Source organism: Pelophylax lessonae (assembly GCF_965119305.1).
Source record: "Pelophylax lessonae genome assembly, chromosome: 4".
NCBI lineage: Eukaryota > Metazoa > Chordata > Amphibia > Anura > Ranidae > Pelophylax > Pelophylax lessonae.
The window spans coordinates 269,230,570-269,249,018 of record NC_138771.1 but is presented as its reverse complement, the minus strand read 5'-3'; the positions used below and the strand labels follow the sequence as shown (position 1 = coordinate 269,249,018).

The 18,449-nt window shown below is 41.1% G+C and overlaps 1 protein-coding gene across 1 annotated transcript in view; it reads left to right on the top strand.

The window, feature by feature from the left end:
- The window catches only part of GNS (glucosamine (N-acetyl)-6-sulfatase), a 58,443-nt gene that overhangs the window by 12,938 nt on the left and 27,056 nt on the right, over nucleotides 1-18,449 (top strand). The window contains exons 3-7 of the mRNA XM_082255991.1: nucleotides 1,865-2,068; nucleotides 3,817-3,882; nucleotides 5,724-5,822; nucleotides 7,460-7,627; nucleotides 9,668-9,750. Coding sequence (XP_082112117.1) covers nucleotides 1,865-2,068; nucleotides 3,817-3,882; nucleotides 5,724-5,822; nucleotides 7,460-7,627; nucleotides 9,668-9,750 — 620 coding nt within the window. The remainder of the gene's footprint in view (nucleotides 1-1,864; nucleotides 2,069-3,816; nucleotides 3,883-5,723; nucleotides 5,823-7,459; nucleotides 7,628-9,667; nucleotides 9,751-18,449) is intronic.

Below are 18,449 nucleotides of genomic sequence, written 5' to 3'. Positions count from 1 at the left end.
CTGTTTTGCATGTAATTCATTTCCAGATTAGATTTTCTTATTTTTAAGTACATCATGCTTTGTAGACACCTACAGGAACACAGACCACAAGCTGACAGGCAAATCGTTTTTTTTTTTTTTTTTTTTTTTTTTTTTTTTTTATGGACTGCATTGATATCATGTGTCCAATTTAAAACTCACTTTAGCTACTTTATGAAACGCCTGGATGCAGTCACTGTGCTAGGAATGGTATTCAAGGTGCAGACAGCAGCTGTATGTGTGTACATGCCAGGTGGTGGCAACATAGGCTGTTTTTCAGGTTTGGCCTCATTAACCACATGCAATGTTTAGTGAGGTATGGCAGACAAATTACAAAACAGCTACTGCTCTTCAAATACAACAGCTCTGCATTTTAAAGGTAATGCCCTCTTTGCAGACCTGTACCGTATCTGTTCACCGGGTCACAAACCGGTATGAGACCTCCTGAGAAAGTAGATTGCTGTAAAACACGTAGGGCCCTGCTTTAGGTGCCCTCTCAACTCAGTTTACCTAACAGCTCTTCATTGGCTGGGTGATATTATTCAGTGAGGAGTAAGTATAATATATAGTGTGTTAAACATTATAGTTTTAATTATCATCCACTATTATCATATGTTTTAAACTTTACCTTCTATTCCTTCACATATTGGGTTGGTACCTTATTTGTACTAGTAGGGGGTATCACAAAGTATTAGAGTTGACTTGCTTATTTTTATGTTGTAATAGTTGAATTTTTTTGAAGACTGCAAAAAGCTTTTGGGAGCAGTTTCAGCACTGTAGCTAGTTGTGTTAAAGCAAAGAAAATCCTCAGGCTCCATTTTACATATATGTGGCTCTGGTTTTGGTGCCAAGTCCGGTGCGGTTTCCATTCACTGGTTCAGGTGCAGATTTGGCAATGGAAAATGCACAGGACCCTTTTAAAATTCGTACCACTACCCGCATATGTGAACCAGCTCCATTGAAGGCCTGTCCAGTTCACGTTCTGCGAAACAGATGTAGTTCAAAAAGCATTCAATTTGCATATTTGTGAAGTCTCAGCATGTATGTGTGTGTGTATATACTTTAGTTTATGTCAGAGCTACGTTTTTTTTTTCTTATGTAAAGCCCCGTACACACGTACCGATGGTCGGCATACAAATGTTCCTCTTTTCTCCCCGGGATGTCGGTGTCTGTTGAAAAGTGCAAAGACAGCACAAGGACAGCACAAGAATTTTGTCTGCAGACTTCAGCTGACTGCAGAAGTGATGTCATGTAATGGTTAACTTTCCCTGTGTTTTTAATTTTCTGAGCATGCCCAGTCTTGCAAATCTGCGGTCTGTCGGCCGAATTCTGTACTGACAGGCGAACAATCGTCCGTTCTGGTGTCCGCAGACAAAAATTTTCATGTTTGCACGAAAGACTTTTGTCCGCGGATTGTGTGCAGACATCTGTCGGAGGCACCATACTAACACGCGTACAATCGGCAGATCTTTCGTCCGCCGACGTTTGTATGCCGACGATCGGTACGTGTGTACGGGCCTTTAGTCAATGAGAATGCAAAACCTGTTTGATGCAACTCTATGAAATGCTAACTGATTTCATGTAAAAGAATATGCTTGTTCTTTTCTACACAAGCCTTTATATAAATAAAAATAGAATTCATATTTTAAGCAAGCCATAGTAAAAAAAATCTTTATTGGATAAAGCCACATCTGTATGAAACTTCACACTGCTATTCTATTTCATGTGCTTATTTCAGCTATTATTGAGAATTCTATACTGGTACAACACTGAGCATACATATTGAGGGCTGTAAAATATGAATTACCGGCTTATGTAACATTTACCCTTTTATTCTTATTTGCAGTATGTTGCCAGTGCTCTGTGCTGCCCAAGCAGAGCCAGTATTCTGTCTGGAAGATACCCACATAACCACCATGTTGTCAACAACACAATAGAAGGAAACTGCAGCAGCAAAGCCTGGCAAAAGACCCAGGAGCCATTCGCCTTTCCAGCTCTTCTTAATTCCATTGGCTACCAGACATTCTTTGCTGGAAAGTACCTAAATCAGGTACTTTTTTTTTTTTTTTTTTTTTTCAGTTATTTGTACCTTTTAAATAACACACACTTGTATACCTTTGTTTCAAAATCCTACACACTGCTACATTGCTTTTTTTTTTTTTTTTTTTTTTTTGTGACATTCTGCAGTTATGTTCACTAAGTCTCTAAGTGTTTATGAACCTATTCAGGAAAATGAAGCAAGCCAATACTTACATTACTACTTAAATGTGAGGCCTGCCATGCTATAATGGGTCAATAGGTGCAGGACCCTGTTTGCCAGGCCTCAGTGCTCCCTGGTGTTCCCAGGTTGAGTGTAGGACTTTTTGGATGCTTCTCTTTACGATTGGCTCTTCTATCCAGTATGACATACATTACCTCTAAGGTTGGGCAGAAAGATGTTCTTTGATACACAAATGAATGACTACAAGGTTACCTCTTAAAACCCTGATGAAGGAGCCGTATAGTCTCTGAAACGCGTTGGGTGGAGTATACCAGTGTATCCCCATCATTTCAGTTGGTGTATTTTCAGTTGTCCATATCATGTGTATTTCATGTTTCTTGTATTTTACGTATGATTCATAATAAATATCTGCTTTTATCAATTTATCTGTTGTGTTTGAAGTGCCTATAAAGTTCCACTAATAATGAAATGTCAGTACAATTCAAACAGATTGCAGGGTGCACAAGTAATTATAACCAAAATACGATTGACCGGTAGTGTAGGGGGGGGGGGGGGGGGGACACAGACTACCAATATAAGGTGCCGCACTGACCACCAATATAAAGGGGTCCACTGAGAATTAACCACCAATATAAAGGAGCACACTGATTACCAATATAGGGAGACACACTGAGCATTGACTACCAATATAAAGGGGTTCACTGAGAAATGGCCACCAATATAAAGGAGCACAATGAGCACTGACCGCCAGTGTAAGGGGTGCATGAAGTACAGACCACCATATGGGGGGCGCACTGGCCACAAGTGTAAGAGGTGATTGATCATCAGTGTATGGGGACATGCTGAATAAAAGTAGCCCACTGACCCCAAACATAAGGGAACACTTACGCCTGACCACTGTCCTCTACAAGCTGTATTGTGCAATTACATAGCCCTGCACTCTGTTGCACAGCATGTGATGAATTGTACATTACAATGTCCAGACTGCTGCAGTTTATACTCTACATCAACCTTCCTCAGCCTTTTTTATCCAAGAGGAACTCTTAAAATAATTTTGAGGTCCCAGGGAACCTTTAAGCCAATTCATTATGGGTCAGTGGCAAAAATGTCCCATAAATCTGGGGGGATCAATAGAAATAGCGCAACCTTTACAGCCATGGTCAGAATGCCACTCTTACAGACAGCTAAAAAGATAATTGGTGTCGTGGTCCTGGCTTTGGTCCTGGAGCTAAGTCAACACCATCACATGGGAGGGTAATCGCCCATAGCTCAAGGAACCGTTGGCAACATTTGGAGGAGTCCCAGGGTTCCACAGAACCCTATTGAGAATGGCTGTTCTATATAATCCTAGCCCGTTCATCATGCTAGTATTATTGAGTATAAACTTTGTTGGGGCATGGAAGCATTTATTTCTTTTTTTTTTTAAAGAATTGACTGGGCCCTGGTCTCACAAATGTTAATAACCACTGTACTAAATAATGTCAGTACAGTGCAAGAAGGGCCTAAGACTGCACGGTGCACATGTAGCAATATGTGTTACTATTTTTTCATTTGTAATTCTCTGTTTCTTTATGTAGTATGGAGCAGAGGATGCAGGTGGAATACGCCATGTGCCTCCTGGCTGGAATTATTGGTTCGGTTTGGTGAGTATTACATTAAGTAAATAAATCCTCGATAGGCACATTCATTTGGATCTGGTTATTTTCATCCACGCCTTGACTTACTTGGTCTGCATTTGAGAGTGTTGTGAGCTGCAAGGCAGATCTCAAGTGGCAGAATAACCTGTTGTGTGACAATAGGAGCAGGAAAAGCTAGGGGAGAGCGGTTCTAATGTTATGAGCAGATGAGTGACTGAATGCACTTTAGTGTTTGTTCTTATTGTGTATATGCTGAAGAGGTACTAAGTGTGAATTCCATTGTTTTTTAATCACTTGACAAATTTTTGGAGCAGGGGGAGGCCCATTCAAATGAATGGTTCTGCTCCAAAAAGGCCAAAAAACCCCCCAAAAAATGCAATGTGGTAGCGTTGCTTAAGGGTGATTGGGGTCCTGCTTTCACCCTCTTTCCAGATCTAAAAAAAAAGTTTGGTTTCCACTTTACTACTTGCTGACCAGCGACCTACCCGTACGTTGCTGGACTGCAAGTGGTTATACCGGGATGATGCCTGTAGCCTTGCAAAAGCGATCCTAGCAGCTAATCAGCTGCTGGATTGCTTTTACAAGCAGTGGGAGGGAACTCTGATGTTTGGCGCCATTTTTAAAAACTCTTGGTGTAAACAAATGCTTTTAAGGGCAGAGGCGGCATCTGGGTCTTGTAGACCCCAGATTTCTCCGTAAAGAGTACCTGTCACATGCCTATTGCTGTCAAAAGGGATGTTTACATTCCTTGTGACAGCAATAAAAGTGGAAAAAAAAATTAAGGCAACCGTGTAAAACAAAATCACAATCTAAATAAAAAAATTGTCAAGCGCCCCGTCCTCTTTGTGCTCACGCACGAAGGCAAATACATGCGTCTTTTCCGCACACATGCAAAGAGCGATCATCTCACACGTGTGAGGTATTATTGCAAATATTAGACCTTGGGCAGTAATTCTTGCACCAGACCTGTGTAAATCTAAAATGGTAATCTGTACAGGCTTTTAAAGTGTCTCCTTTAGATAGAAAAATTTACGTCATGTTTTGCTGTTGCATGCGCAATTTTAAAGCATGACATATCTGGTATCTATTTACTCAGCGTAACATCATCTTTTATATTTTACCCAAAAAAATGGGTTGTGTATTTTTTTTTTTTTTTGCAATAAAAAACAAAAAACAAAATGCGTTTGAAAAACCAATGTGCGAATACTATGTAACAAAAATAGCAAAACCCATGAATTTATTCTCTAGGGCCTCTGCTTTAAAAAAAAATACTTTTATAATGTTTGGGGGTTCTAAGAAATTTTCTAGCAAAAAATACTGATTGTTACATGTGAATAAAACATGCCAGAAAAGGCCTGGGGGTCAAGTGGTTAAAATAACTTTGTAATCATTTGTTTTTAAACTATTGTAATATAAGGCCCCTTTCACACGGGTGCAGCCCGAAGGAATCCGTTCTGCTCAGCGGGGGATCGATCCGCCGATCACCGCAGGCGGATGACCGCTCCGTCTCCGCTCTGTGTGCAGAGACGGAGCTGTCGGATCCCCACTGTCCTCTATGGGAAGATCAGATGAGAACAGACCACCTGTCCGTTCTCATCCGATCCACCAGACGGATGGAAAATGGGTTTCCATTCGTCCGGATTTCAAGGACAGGATCGGATAGCAGCGGGTGTCAGTGGAGATGTCTCTGCTGACACCCGCTGCTCCATAGGGATGCATGGAGCATCCAATCAGGTCCGCCTGAAAAACTGACAGGCAGATCAGGTCGCCCATGTGAAAGGGGCCTAAAGCCTTTGCAATGATTGTTGAATCTGAAAATAATACAATTCATGCAATGTCTTTTCTAGGAGAAGAATTCAAAGTACTACAATTATACAATGTCGGTGAATGGCCATTCTAAGAGCTTTGGACAAAACTACAGCGTGGATTACCTAACTGATGTCTTGGTAAGAAACCATTTATTGCCATTGAAGTTTCCCAAGAGCAGAAGTTAATAATAGTTTTCACAGAATAAGACAGAACATCTGTCAGTTGTTTAACTTGAGGCACTGGAGAGGAAGTTATCATGGGCACTAGCAGGCACTCTTTGTTTTTGTTTTTTTTCCAAAAAAAAAAAAAAAGTTATTAGGCATTTATTTTTAGACCGACCTTAAAGTTATTCTAAACTTTGTCTTTTCCTCTTTAAAATAGCAAACATGTCCTACTTGCCTGCTCTGTGCAGCACAGAGCCCTGATCCCCCTCTTGGGTAACCTACTGGTACTCCTGGCTAAGGGCTCCCGCTGCTGTCTCTGCGCCAGTAAGGAGGAAGAGGGCAGACAAAGCCTCTGCTCTTGTGCACATCGCTGGATCGAGATCAGGGTCAGGTAAATATAGAGGGGGGGCTGGAGGGGGAACTGCATGCTGAAGGTTTTTTACCTCAATGCATAGTATGCATTAAGGTGAAAAAAAAAGTTCTGCGTTTACGAAATGTTTTTTTCAAACAAACGCTTTCCAATATTTTCCTGTTTCAGACAAGTGTTTTATCTGCCTCTTTTTTTTCCATTTGGCTCTAGACTGAACACAATGTATCTACATGGGTGGCTGGTTGTAAATAGATGCGTGTCCGTTTACATTCTGCACACATCCTAAATCCTTTAGGTCAGCAAACCTATGTTTTTTGCAGACTTGAACGAGGCAGATCAGATGAACACTGATGTCAACAGATGCACCCCCCACCTATAGAGATTGCATGGGTCAGTTTTTCTCCCATCACTAATGGAGGAAAAATTGGAAAGAACACCGATCTCACAAAAGTAACGTCCGTCCTATTTGGATCTGAGAACAGATGTGTGAAAGGGGCCTTATAGCTTTTTTTGAAGGTAGTGTCAAGAATTAAAATGGAAGAATAGGTTGAGGGCCAATATTTCTGGTTACCTTACATACATGGCCTCTGCTGCTTCTACTCCTGTTAGTACTAGATTAAAGTAAGTGTAAGTCCACCCTAAAACTAAAATCCCTGCATCCTAGACCTCCACAATCTAACACTAACCTATCTAGCCCTGAAAAGAAGAAATCCGTATACATGCCTTTTTTTTTTTTTTTTTTTTTAAGCCGATCTAGTCTCCAGTGGTGGAAGCTCTGCAGGAGGACACAGCGGATAACGGCTGCCAAATGAATGGGAAGTGACATCACCCGTAGACCTACTATGGGGCTTCCGTTGTTGGCTGTGTCCTCTGCACCCACCTCCACAATGAAACCGCGGCTGACAGCTCAGTGTGGGGTCGGGTCGGCTTCAAAAAAGGTAAGTTTACAGGGCTAGATAGGTTAGTGTTAGATCGTGGATGTGTGTAGGTGCAGGAATTTTAGTGTTAAAGTGGACTTCTAAATTTACTGCTTCCTTTTTGCACCAATGCTCAGTCTCAATGTCTGAAAATGTTGTTTTTATATGCCAAGATCCTGAAAACTTTTCATACTCTAAGACACAGCATAAACCACAATCTTGGTTGAATAATGGGTGTTTACATCAATATTTGACATTGACCAATTTGTAAGGACATGATCCATGTAATTCTTACACATCCTGTATATATTTTTCACTAACAGGCCAATTTTTCCTTGGATTTCTTTAATCATAAATCTAATTACGTGCCCTTCTTTATGATGATTGCCACCCCAGCTCCTCATTCTCCTTGGACACCAGCTCCACAGTATGCAAACGCGTTCCAGAATGTCAGTGCACCCCGTGGTGGCAGCTTCAATGTTCATGGCAAGGTACAGTATGTAGGGATATTCAAACAACACGACAAACCGTCCAAGCTGTACACAATGTGCCCTATTTCTATCAAACATGTTTGTTCTGACAGGTTATCTAAGTAAAATTCCTTGTACAGCATACACACATTCTTTGTAAACATTTCATAAATATTTCATGCTGTGTTCAAGGAGATGTTATCTGTTTTGTTAAAGCTTAGCTGTTAATCAAATATAATGAAACTATGGAAAAAACATAAAGTGTTAAAGTCAGTTCACCAAAAGTGATTTTTTTTGTTATTAGTAGAGCCCAGTGGGCTGAGCTAGGCTCTGACTTTCTTTTATACCTTGGATACCCAACAATAGGCTCTCCATGCCATAATTCCCACCTCTGTTCTGGTCCGCCTGGGAAAGTGTGTGCCCCTCCACCTCAGCTGTTAATAATATTACTACTACTACTACAGGTACTTTGCTATATCAACGTCAATTTACGCAGTGTTTTACATATACACTATATTGCCAAATGTATTGGGACGCCTGCCTTTACAAGCACATGAACTTTAATAGCATCCCAGTTCTAACCATATGGTTCAATATTGAGTTGGCCCACCCTTTGCAGTTATAACAGCTTCAACTCTTCTGGGAAGGCTGTCCACAAGGTTTAGGAGTGTGTCTACGGGAATGTATGACAATTTTTCCAGAAATGCATTTGTAAGGTCAGGTACTGATGTTAGACAAGAAGGCCTGGCTCAGTCTCTACTCTAATTCATCCCAAAGTGTTCTATCGGGTTGAGGTCAGGACTCTGTGCAGGCCAGTCAAGTTCCTCCACACCAAACTCGCTCATCCATGTCTTTATGGACCTTGCTTTGTGCACCGGTGCGCAGTCATGTTGGAACAGGAAGGGGCCATCCCCAAACTGTTCCACTTCCCACAAAGTTGGAAGCATGACGTTGTCCTAAGTGTCTTAGTGTGCTGACTCCCTAAAGTGTTCCCTTTACTGGCATTAAGGGGCCAAGCCCAACCCCTAAAAAACAGCCCCACACCATAGTCCCCCCGCCACCAAATGATTTGGAGGGGTGTCCCAATACTTTTAGCAGTATAGTGTGAATGAGCGAGTTTAGGGTGGAGAAACTTGACTGACCTGCAAAGTGTCCTAACCTCAACCCGATGGAACACCTTTGGGATGAATTCGAGCGGAGACAGCAAACTGGGCCTTCTCGTCCAACATCAGTGCATGACCACGCAAATGCGCTTTTGGAGGAATGGTCAAACATTCCTATAGACACACTCCTAAACCTTGTAAACAGCCTTCCCAGAAGAGTTGAAGCTGTTATAGCTGCAAAGGGGGGACCCATTCAATATTGAACCATACGGACTAAGACTGGGATGCCATTTAAGTTCATGTTCGTGTAAAGGCAGGCGTCCCAATACTTTTGGCAATATAGTGTGTACACATTAGTTCCTGCCCTCAAGGAGCTTACAGTTTTTAAGGTCTCTAACTCTCATAAATTCATACACATACTAGGTCCAATTTAGACAGGAGACCATTAACCTACCAGCATGCCTTTGCAATGTGGGAGGAAACCCGTGCTGGCACTGGGAGAACATACAAACTCCAAGTAGGTAGTGTCATTATTGGGATTTGAACCGATGACCTATCGCTGCTAGGCGGAAGTGCTTACCACTCAGCCACTGTGTTGCCCTGTTGCATCCCTAATAGATAAATTGCAAATGCAGTAGGGATTGAGGGATCCTTTCATAATGACCCCATAAGGAAATAAGATACAGGAACTAAAGACGTTTCACTTCCAGAGTCCATGCAAAAGATAAGAAATTATTAGGTACATACATTCAAAGCAAAGTGACAGCGTCTGCAGACACTGGTAGCTTTATCTGTGCAGTAAGCACTATAACCTTGTTTTTCAAAAAATGTATGAATTTTGAAATAAATGAATGAGTATATGATCACTTTAGATATATTACGGTTTAAATTCTGGAAAGGCGCTTTTCTCATTTTTGTTCCCTTTTTTTTTTTTTTTCCCTCATTTTATTCTGATCAGGACAAGCATTGGTTAATAAAACAAGCAAAAACACCTATGTCAAACACCTCCATTCAGTTCCTAGACAATGCTTATCGCAAAAGGTAAGTCGGTTACTTGAAAAAAATGGTTTTCTAGCAATGTGTACTAAGATAAATATGCAGGATGCCATTTTCGATTTTTTTTCTGAAAATGCTAATTGCCTGGGCTCAGCCACTGACCTGGAACAGGTGTGCAACAAGTCACAATTCCTGATTTGCATATTTGTTATGGGTCAGTAACTCAAAAACACATTGAAGTCACTGGTTCTTCGGACCGCCATGGACGGCCTATGTATTTCCGTTCATGAGCTGTCCTTTCTGAGAGTACTCGGATTCAGAAAAAGATGTACAGCCATTCTATCCTTGTCTGCCAAGAGGGGAACCTAAACTGTAGGTGGTACACGAATGCAGGTTACTTTATTGAAAGGCGCCGCATGCTAGCCTTTAGGAAGGTGACCCTGGACGTGCCCTGGGGCTGACTCTTGCTGTGGTGCATACTGTAACCCAGGTATGTATTTGCACCATTGCTTCTCATACCAGGAGCATTGACAACTGAAGAACTTTGTTCGAGTACACAGGCTTTCTCATTGTGTGATAATATTGAAATATACACTTCATCCCTTACTAATATGCAGTATTACACATACTCCTACTATGTATATGCTTGCCTATGGCATACATATCTGCGCTGTTTAGTGACGCAAAAAACGCCACGTTTTGTACTGATCTAAACACAGTTGCATTGTTTTTAGAACAATGTACACGGCTCCATAAAGATTTAAGTACTGACGCATAAAAAAATTATTTTTCATTTGCGTACAGTCATTTTGTGCACATTCACACATGTAAAAGCATACGTGCATTTGCGAAACATTTTACTCAGGATCTTTCTGTCAAAAAGATCCTGAGTATAAACATCAGTAAATGATGTCCATGTGCAAGAGGCCCGAGGTATAAGGGTCCATTCACACTAGCGCGACTTGTCAGGCAACTTGGTCGCCTGACAAGTCGCGGTCGGTCGCTCACCATTGAATAGTACAGGACCTGTTCTAATAGGAGCGACACAAGTCGCTCCGACTTAGAAAAAGGGTCCTGTACTACTTTGGGGCGACCTGGAGGCGACTTGCATTGACTTCAATTATATGAAGTCCCTGCAAGTCGCACCGCGACTTCACAGGTCGCCCCAGCAAGTCGTGTCGCCCCTGTCTGAATGGGCGCTTATACTGTTGTAGATATTTCTGGTTGAGACTTTAAATAAAAGTTAACTGCAATAGCAGGAACAGATTCACAGGATGCAATCTCTGTGTTTTAAAATGTCTGTTCATGACCAAATTTATTATTACATGTTGTTTTTTTTATACATGGATAAGAGGGGTGGTGTGAGATGTTGTTAAAAACTTACAAATAGAAATATGTTATTAAAGACTAGCGAATAGAAATAATATAAAAGTAAAACCCGGAGGGGGGAGTAAAGATGGGGAGAGCTTCTAGCAGAAGTTGTGTCTGTGTGATAAGTGAAGGTTACAGAACACATTTCAACATTGAGAACAAGATGGAGTTTTCTGTGCTTAAATGGACAATACAATGAAAGTCCATGTCATTTCTCGTCTTTTGTTTGTGACACCATTCTTCTCTAGGATACATTCAGCCAATTGCTGGTAACTCCTGCTATATTGGCGCAGAAAGACGGCGTCCTGTTCAGCTCTCCCCTAGCTTTCTCAGAATAATCGGTTCATCAGGCCTGGTGGACCATCTGTTGGTACAGTGGGTAGTCACACCGAGGTATAGTATAGCCTGATGAGGAAGTATAACAAGTCTGAGAAACAGAAACATCGCAATGTAAGCGCCTGATTTCTGTAATCATGTTGCTATGTCCTATAAAAAGTCACCAAAACCTCCTAATCCCTTAAAGGGGTTCCATCCATCTTTAGCAATATCTCTGGCCTTATTTTGTAATTCTCTTATTTTAGCAAGATGCCCTTTGATAATGTCCTCATTATCAGAAATGTCTATACAGCAGTCTGTGTGAATAACCTTACACATCCCACCTTGCACTGGCAGTGAGATCATTTATTGTTCTATGCTCTAAAACTATTTTTTTTTTTTTTTTTAGCTGAGCCATTTTTTCATTTTATAAACCTATATCAGTAGTAAGAAGGTTCATAATCTCATCTACAATTCTAGTGTAATTATTTACTCTTCATTGCTTCAATTCCCCATCCTGTCCAGGAAGGGGAACCATGACAATGTCATGTCACCTTTAGAGAACCGCTCTCTTTTAACACTAAAGGGTATTCTGGACTTTGACCTGGTCGCACTGTATCTTTGCAAACCGCCAAAACAGGTAATATCTTCCCGATATATCATGTACCTGTAACATCAGCAGGAAGCTGGACGTAAGCTTTATCTCCACATCTAAAATATAACCCTCTATGTGTGGATGGTATTCCTGCTCCTAAAAAACTTGATGCAATAACATGGACTCTCAGGTAACTGATATTTCTACATATTGGGAACTGTGAGCAATTTGTATTATAAAGGGTTCTATTTAGTTCTGGATCTGGAATATAATACTGAGCATAGTTTCCTCCATAAACTGTAATCTTTGCTCCAATCCAATCTGAATTTCCCAACTGTGTACATTTAGTGTTAAATGGGCATGTAATGTTTAGACAAATCTGTGGAGTGTCTGTATTTTGAAACCATCAAAGTTACTGATCTGTGCTCATTAGCTGTGGAAACTGAGCCATTTATTCTGGTCCTGTTTAGATCAGTGAAGTTGAGGGGCATTGCTAGCATAGGTATTGTTCCTGTTTGGGAATGTAAGTGAGAACGCATTTGGATGAAAGCTTTTTCTTTTTTTTTTTTTTTTTTTTTTTTCCATGTCTCAGTTCTCAAACGGGAAAATAAATATTTATCATTTTTTTTTTTTTATTTTTATTTTTTTTTAAAAGGATATCATTACTTTAGGATGTTCTTAAAATGACTGGCATGAGTCTAGGTGGGCTTTCCTTCCAACTTAACAGCGGAACGTGTTGTCTAAAGCACCAAATGTGGTACCTCAAATTTTGGTTCTAGCAGCTTTCTGATGTGTCGCTTGACCACCGCCCAGTCACCTGGTTGGATTCTATGAACACCTGTAACAGAATCTGGGTCGGGGATAGAGTTCTAAACAACTTCTTGTACTTTATTCAATGTTCTTTGCAAAATCTGAACATATTCTAACAGAGTAGAGTGAGTAGCCTGCAAATTGGGGGAAACTTTAGCCCTGTTTTGGGTGGCCCTCCAAAAAAAATCTCATGGGACAGCCCACGTGGTTTTAGGGGTAGTTCGTACAGAATATAGGGCTATTAGCAAAGCTGTTATGTTATAGGAGAGTGACCAGCGCTATGGACTACTATACATAGAGGATGTGAGTAATAAAAAAGATAGGTGTAAGCTGCCACCAACCAACCCTCGGGGTGCAAGGGTGAATGTATAGAAATAATATGTGACGATTGGTACCGGCGCTACCTTATATGTGACTGTAAAATAAACCACGCGGTGTACAGTACAAATTCAAAAGTGAAAATATATAACAGTGTGACCCAAATACTTGTGGGTGTGATCTTGTGAAAAAATAAATAAATAAATTGCCAAAGATATAATTTTTTTATTAGAACAGCACAAATTAAAACAAAGCAAAAAACCTCGTGATTGTGAGTGAAAAAACACACTCAATGATTATTGGGGGATGACTCCTCCCACTGAGAGTGAAAAGGAAACGGTGATAACAACCAGTGACCTGCTTTGACTACAGCACACAACTCCGCTTCCTGTGCTGACATCTGGGGTGTCAATGCTTCTTGATGTAAAATGGCGTCTGTAGTGGTTACAGCAAAACCCTTTGTGTGGCTGACTATCATCAGTGTAAAATCTGGAACCATCTACTTATAAAGGCTCATCTTTTGCTTGTGTGACAAAGGCCTTTTCTACCTCCATCAGAGCCATACAATCCTGAGAAAAACTTTCAGGTTCTACATCAGTACCATTTTTTTTGCATCTTCCTCATCAACTATAGGAAGAAGAGAAGCCGGATTTAAAGTAACACATCGTTTGATTGTTAAATTTGATGGAGCAAAGAGAAATGGGACTCCAGTGGCAACCTGTGAAGCTCTGGTGAACTCCATGCCCAAGAGGGTTAAGGTAGTGCTGGAAAATAATGGTGACCACAGAAAAAATTGACACTTTTGGCTCAATTTGGACATTTTTACTTAAGGGTGTACTCACTTATGTTGCCAGCGGTTTAGACATTAATGGCTGTGTGAGTTATTTTTAGGGGACAGCATATTTACAATGTTATACAAGCTGTACACTCACTACTTTACATTGTAGCAAAGTGTTATATCTTCAGTGTTGTCACATTTAAAGATACATAAAAGATTTACAAAAAATGTGAGGGGTGTACTCCCTATTGTGAGATACTGTACAAAAATAATCTCCACTTATCTACGTGAATAGATGGGGTTTATGACAATAGACGTCACACTCACTAAGAGACCCTCCTCGTCTCTTCTCTGTGGGTTTCATCTGACCCTACCATGCGCCTCTGGCCCAGGTCGCCCACAAGGAGTCAACGCAGGGAAATGCAAAGGATTCTCCCTATCCACACACACAGTCCAACCCGTGAAGGGGGACACAAACACATTCTCACACACACACACGTTACCCAACCAGAAAGGTCAGAGAGTGGGTCTGGTTTCCTTGAGAACTGACAGATAGGACACATAGGAAAGGCATATAAGCAAGCTTAAGGACAGCTTACCTAGTCAGCATTTAGAGGCCTGTGCAGTTCCTTCTTGAGACTCTGCCCACTCCTGATATCTGACTCGCCACGATTGTTGTAGAAATTTCTGGTTGAGACTCTAAATAAAGGTTAACTCTGCAATTGCAGGAACAGATTCAAAGGATGCAACCTCTGTGCTTAAAGCGGAGTTCCGGCCACAAAATCGACATAATCGATTTTGGGCCATCCGCTTGCTATTGGTCACCTGAAAAAGAAATGAATAGTTAGATTTTTTTTTTTTTTTTTTGTTTACTTACCTTGTTATTGAAGAAAAATATACTCCCCTTTCTTCCACTTCCTCCCTCTGCGGCCGCAACCCGCGCCGTAATTCCTCTTTGCATTGATTCCTGGGAGCTGAAAGTCATCGCTCCCAGGAATCCATGTACCTGCACCGGCCCCGCTCGTCACTTCCGGTGCAGGCGCCTCATTCCCTGTTAAACAGCTTCTGGGCATGCCCAGAAGCTGTGGAGGGATGACGCGCCCGCATCGGAAGTGACGAGCGGTGCAGGCGCATTCTGGGAGAAGAGGACGCGCTTGCTTCAGCTGCCCACATCCGAGATGGCAGCGCTGGAGAAGAAATTTTCAAAGTAAGTATTTCTTCTAAAAGGTAAGTGCGACCCGGGACAGTACAGAGGCTATTAATTGTGGAATGTACTAGCTGACTGTCCCGGGGGTATTTTTTTATCTTAATTTCACCCCCGTGGCCGGAACTCCACTTTTAAAATGTCCGTTCATGACAAAAGTTATTATTACATGTTATTTTATACATGGATAAGAAAGGGGTGGTGTGAGATGTTTGTTAAAAATTAACAAATAGAAATATGTTATTAAAGACTAGTGAATAGAAATAATATAAAAGTAAAACCCGGAGAGGGGAGGGGGCATAAACATAGGGAGAGCTTCTAGCAGAAGTTGTCTGTATGATAAGTGAAGATTACAGAACACATTTCAACATTGAGAATAAGATGGAGTCTCCTGTGCCTAGATGAACAATACAATGAAAGTCCATGTCAAATACCCTTCTGAAAGGATAAGGTAATGTGTTGCTCTTATGTTTGCATCTATTTTCTTCTACTATTAAAAATGTTCTGGTAGGCAACATGTCCTCCTGGACCATTTGTACTGATTTTATTTTTTGTTTTAAATGCTTAGAAGAAAAATCTTTTTTGCGTGCGTGCATCTGTATGTATGGAGCTTGCTGTATTTGCTACAGGGAGCCTTGGAGGATAGAATGTGGAGGCTACCATTGTTATTTTAGTGAAAGCCCTCAAAGTGCTATCTTGATGCTTGCTTTTACTAGTAAGTCACTAACCATGACACCTTTTTCCATCCATGGAAGTCAGGTTAAGTAGTAAAGGTTAAGGTGGTTATAAAGGATAAAGGGTTTTTTTTTTAACCTTTATGCATTCTTTGCATTAAGTTAAAACCTTTCATGGTCAGCTGCCCCACAGCCCCCCTAAATACTTGAGCCTGATCTTGATATAGTCAGAGAGGAGAAGTATCTATATATTTTTCCTCTCTCGCCAAGCTGTGCTGTGTGTATCAATAGACGCATGCAGCCCAGCTTGGGATTTGGGCACACAAGACTTGAGGAGGAGCGGAGAACACTGGGCTGGGCTGCTCTGTGCAAGCTCATTGCACAGAGCAGATAAGCACAACATGTTTGTTATTTAAAAAAAAACACAAACCTTTACAATCACTTTAAAGAGCAACTCCACTTTTGTTGAGAAAAAAAACATTTCCCCCCTGGGTGATTTATAGCTAGGTCCATATATATTTGAACGCAGGCCTAATTTTCATACTTTTGGCTCTGTATGCCACCAGAATAAATTTACAAAGAAACAATCTAAATTAATTAATTTTGCATACTTTCAGCTTTAATTCAAGGGGTTGAAACGAAATATCGGAAGTACACATTTTAGGAACTGCAACCATTTTTATACATAGTTCCCCCCCCCCCATTTTTAGGGGGACAGATGTAATTGGACAAATGAATATAATCATAAGGAAAATGTTCATTTTTATTATTTTTTTTTGCGAATCCTTTACTGGCAATGACTGTCTGAAGTCTGGAACCCATGGACATTACCAAAGCCTGGGTTTCCGCCTTTCTGATGCTTTGCCAGTCTCTAACCACAGCTGTCTTCAGTTGTCCTTTGTGGGTCTTTCTGCTTTTAGTTTTGCCTTCAGAAAGTGAAATGCATGCTTAATTGGGTTGAGATCAGGTGATTGACTCGGCCATTGCAGAATATTCCACTTCTTTTCCTTCAAAAGCTCCTGGGTTGCTTTTGCAACCCAATTAACTTTGCTGCATTCGGCTGGATCTGGGCTGACACTATAGGCCCGTACACACGTACCAATCGTCGTCATACAAACGTCGGCGGACGAAAGATCTGCCGATTGTACGCTTGTTAGTATGGTGCCTCCGACAGCTGTCTGCGCACATTCTGCGGACAAGAGTCTTTCTTGCAAACATAAAAATTTTTGTATGCCGACACCAGAACGGACGATTGTTCGCCAGTCAGTACAGAAATCAGCCGACAGACCGTAGATTTGCAAGACTGGGCATGCTCAGAAAAGAAGAAACACAGGGAAAGTTAACCATTACATGACATCACTTCTGCAGTCAGCTGAAGTCGGCGGACAAAATTCTTGTGCTGTCTTTGCACTTTTCAACAGACATCGACATCCCGGGGAGAAAAGACTAACGTTTGTATGACGACGATCGGTACGGGGCTTATATCTCTAAACACTGCAGAATTCATCCGGCTGCTTCTGTCACATCATCAATAAACACCAATGACCCAGTGCCACTGGAAGCCATACATGTCCATGCCATTACACTGCCTCCACCTGGTTTTACAGATGACATTGTGTGCTTTGGATCATGAGCTGTTCCTAGCCTTCTCCACACTTTTTTCTTCCTGTCATTCTGGTACAGATTAATCTTGGTTTCATCTGTTCTAAAAAATGCTTTTCCAGAACGTGTCTGGCTTTTTTTGATGGGTTTTTTTTTGGCAAAGTCTATACTGGCTTTTCTATTCTTCAGGTTTATAAATGGTTTGTACCTTGTGGTGAACTCTCTGTATTTGCTCTTGTGAAGTCTTCTCTTGATTTTAGACTTTGGCAATGATACACCCTTCTCCTGGAGTGTCCTTCACTTGTCTGGATGTTGTGAATGGGTTTTTCTTTACCATAGAGAGGGTCCTGCGATCATCTACCACTGCTGTCTTCTGTAAACGTCCAGGCCTTTTTATGTTGTTGAGCTCACCAGTGTGTTCTTTCCTCAGAATGTACTAAACTGTTTATTTGGCCACTCCTAATGTTGCTGCTATCTCTGATGGATTTGTTTAGTTTTTGAAGCCTTACAATGGCCTGTTTCACTTGCATGGACAGCTCCTTGAAAGCATGATGTAGGTTCACAGCAATCGACTCCAAATGTAAATACCACACTTAAAATTAACTCTAGACCTTTTACCTGCTTAATTGATAAAGAAATATTGGAGTAGCCCACACCTGGCCATGAAACCACCTTTGGTTCAATTGTCCAATTACTTTTGGTCCCTTGAAAAAAGGGGAGATGCTAGTCTTAAGAGCTGTAATTCCTAAACCCTTCCTGTGATTTTGGATGTACATGCCCTCAAATTAAATCTGAGAGTGTGCACTTTCATTCCATATCCATTATAGAACTATAGCTTGAATTATGTTTTGGTAAATACTTGAAAATCTAAAATTGTGCCTGTGTCCAAATATGTAGACTTAACTGTATGTTCATTGCAAGGGTTTCAACAAACGTTGTTGCAGATTCCCACTGTTTGCTGTTCTGAAGAAATCCTTGTGTGTTTTTCTTAGTCCATTTGGTAAGCGAATGTAATGGGAGTGGTTTCAGAATTATCAACCAGCTGCTGCACCTGCATGGCATTAATAAGGAAAATCC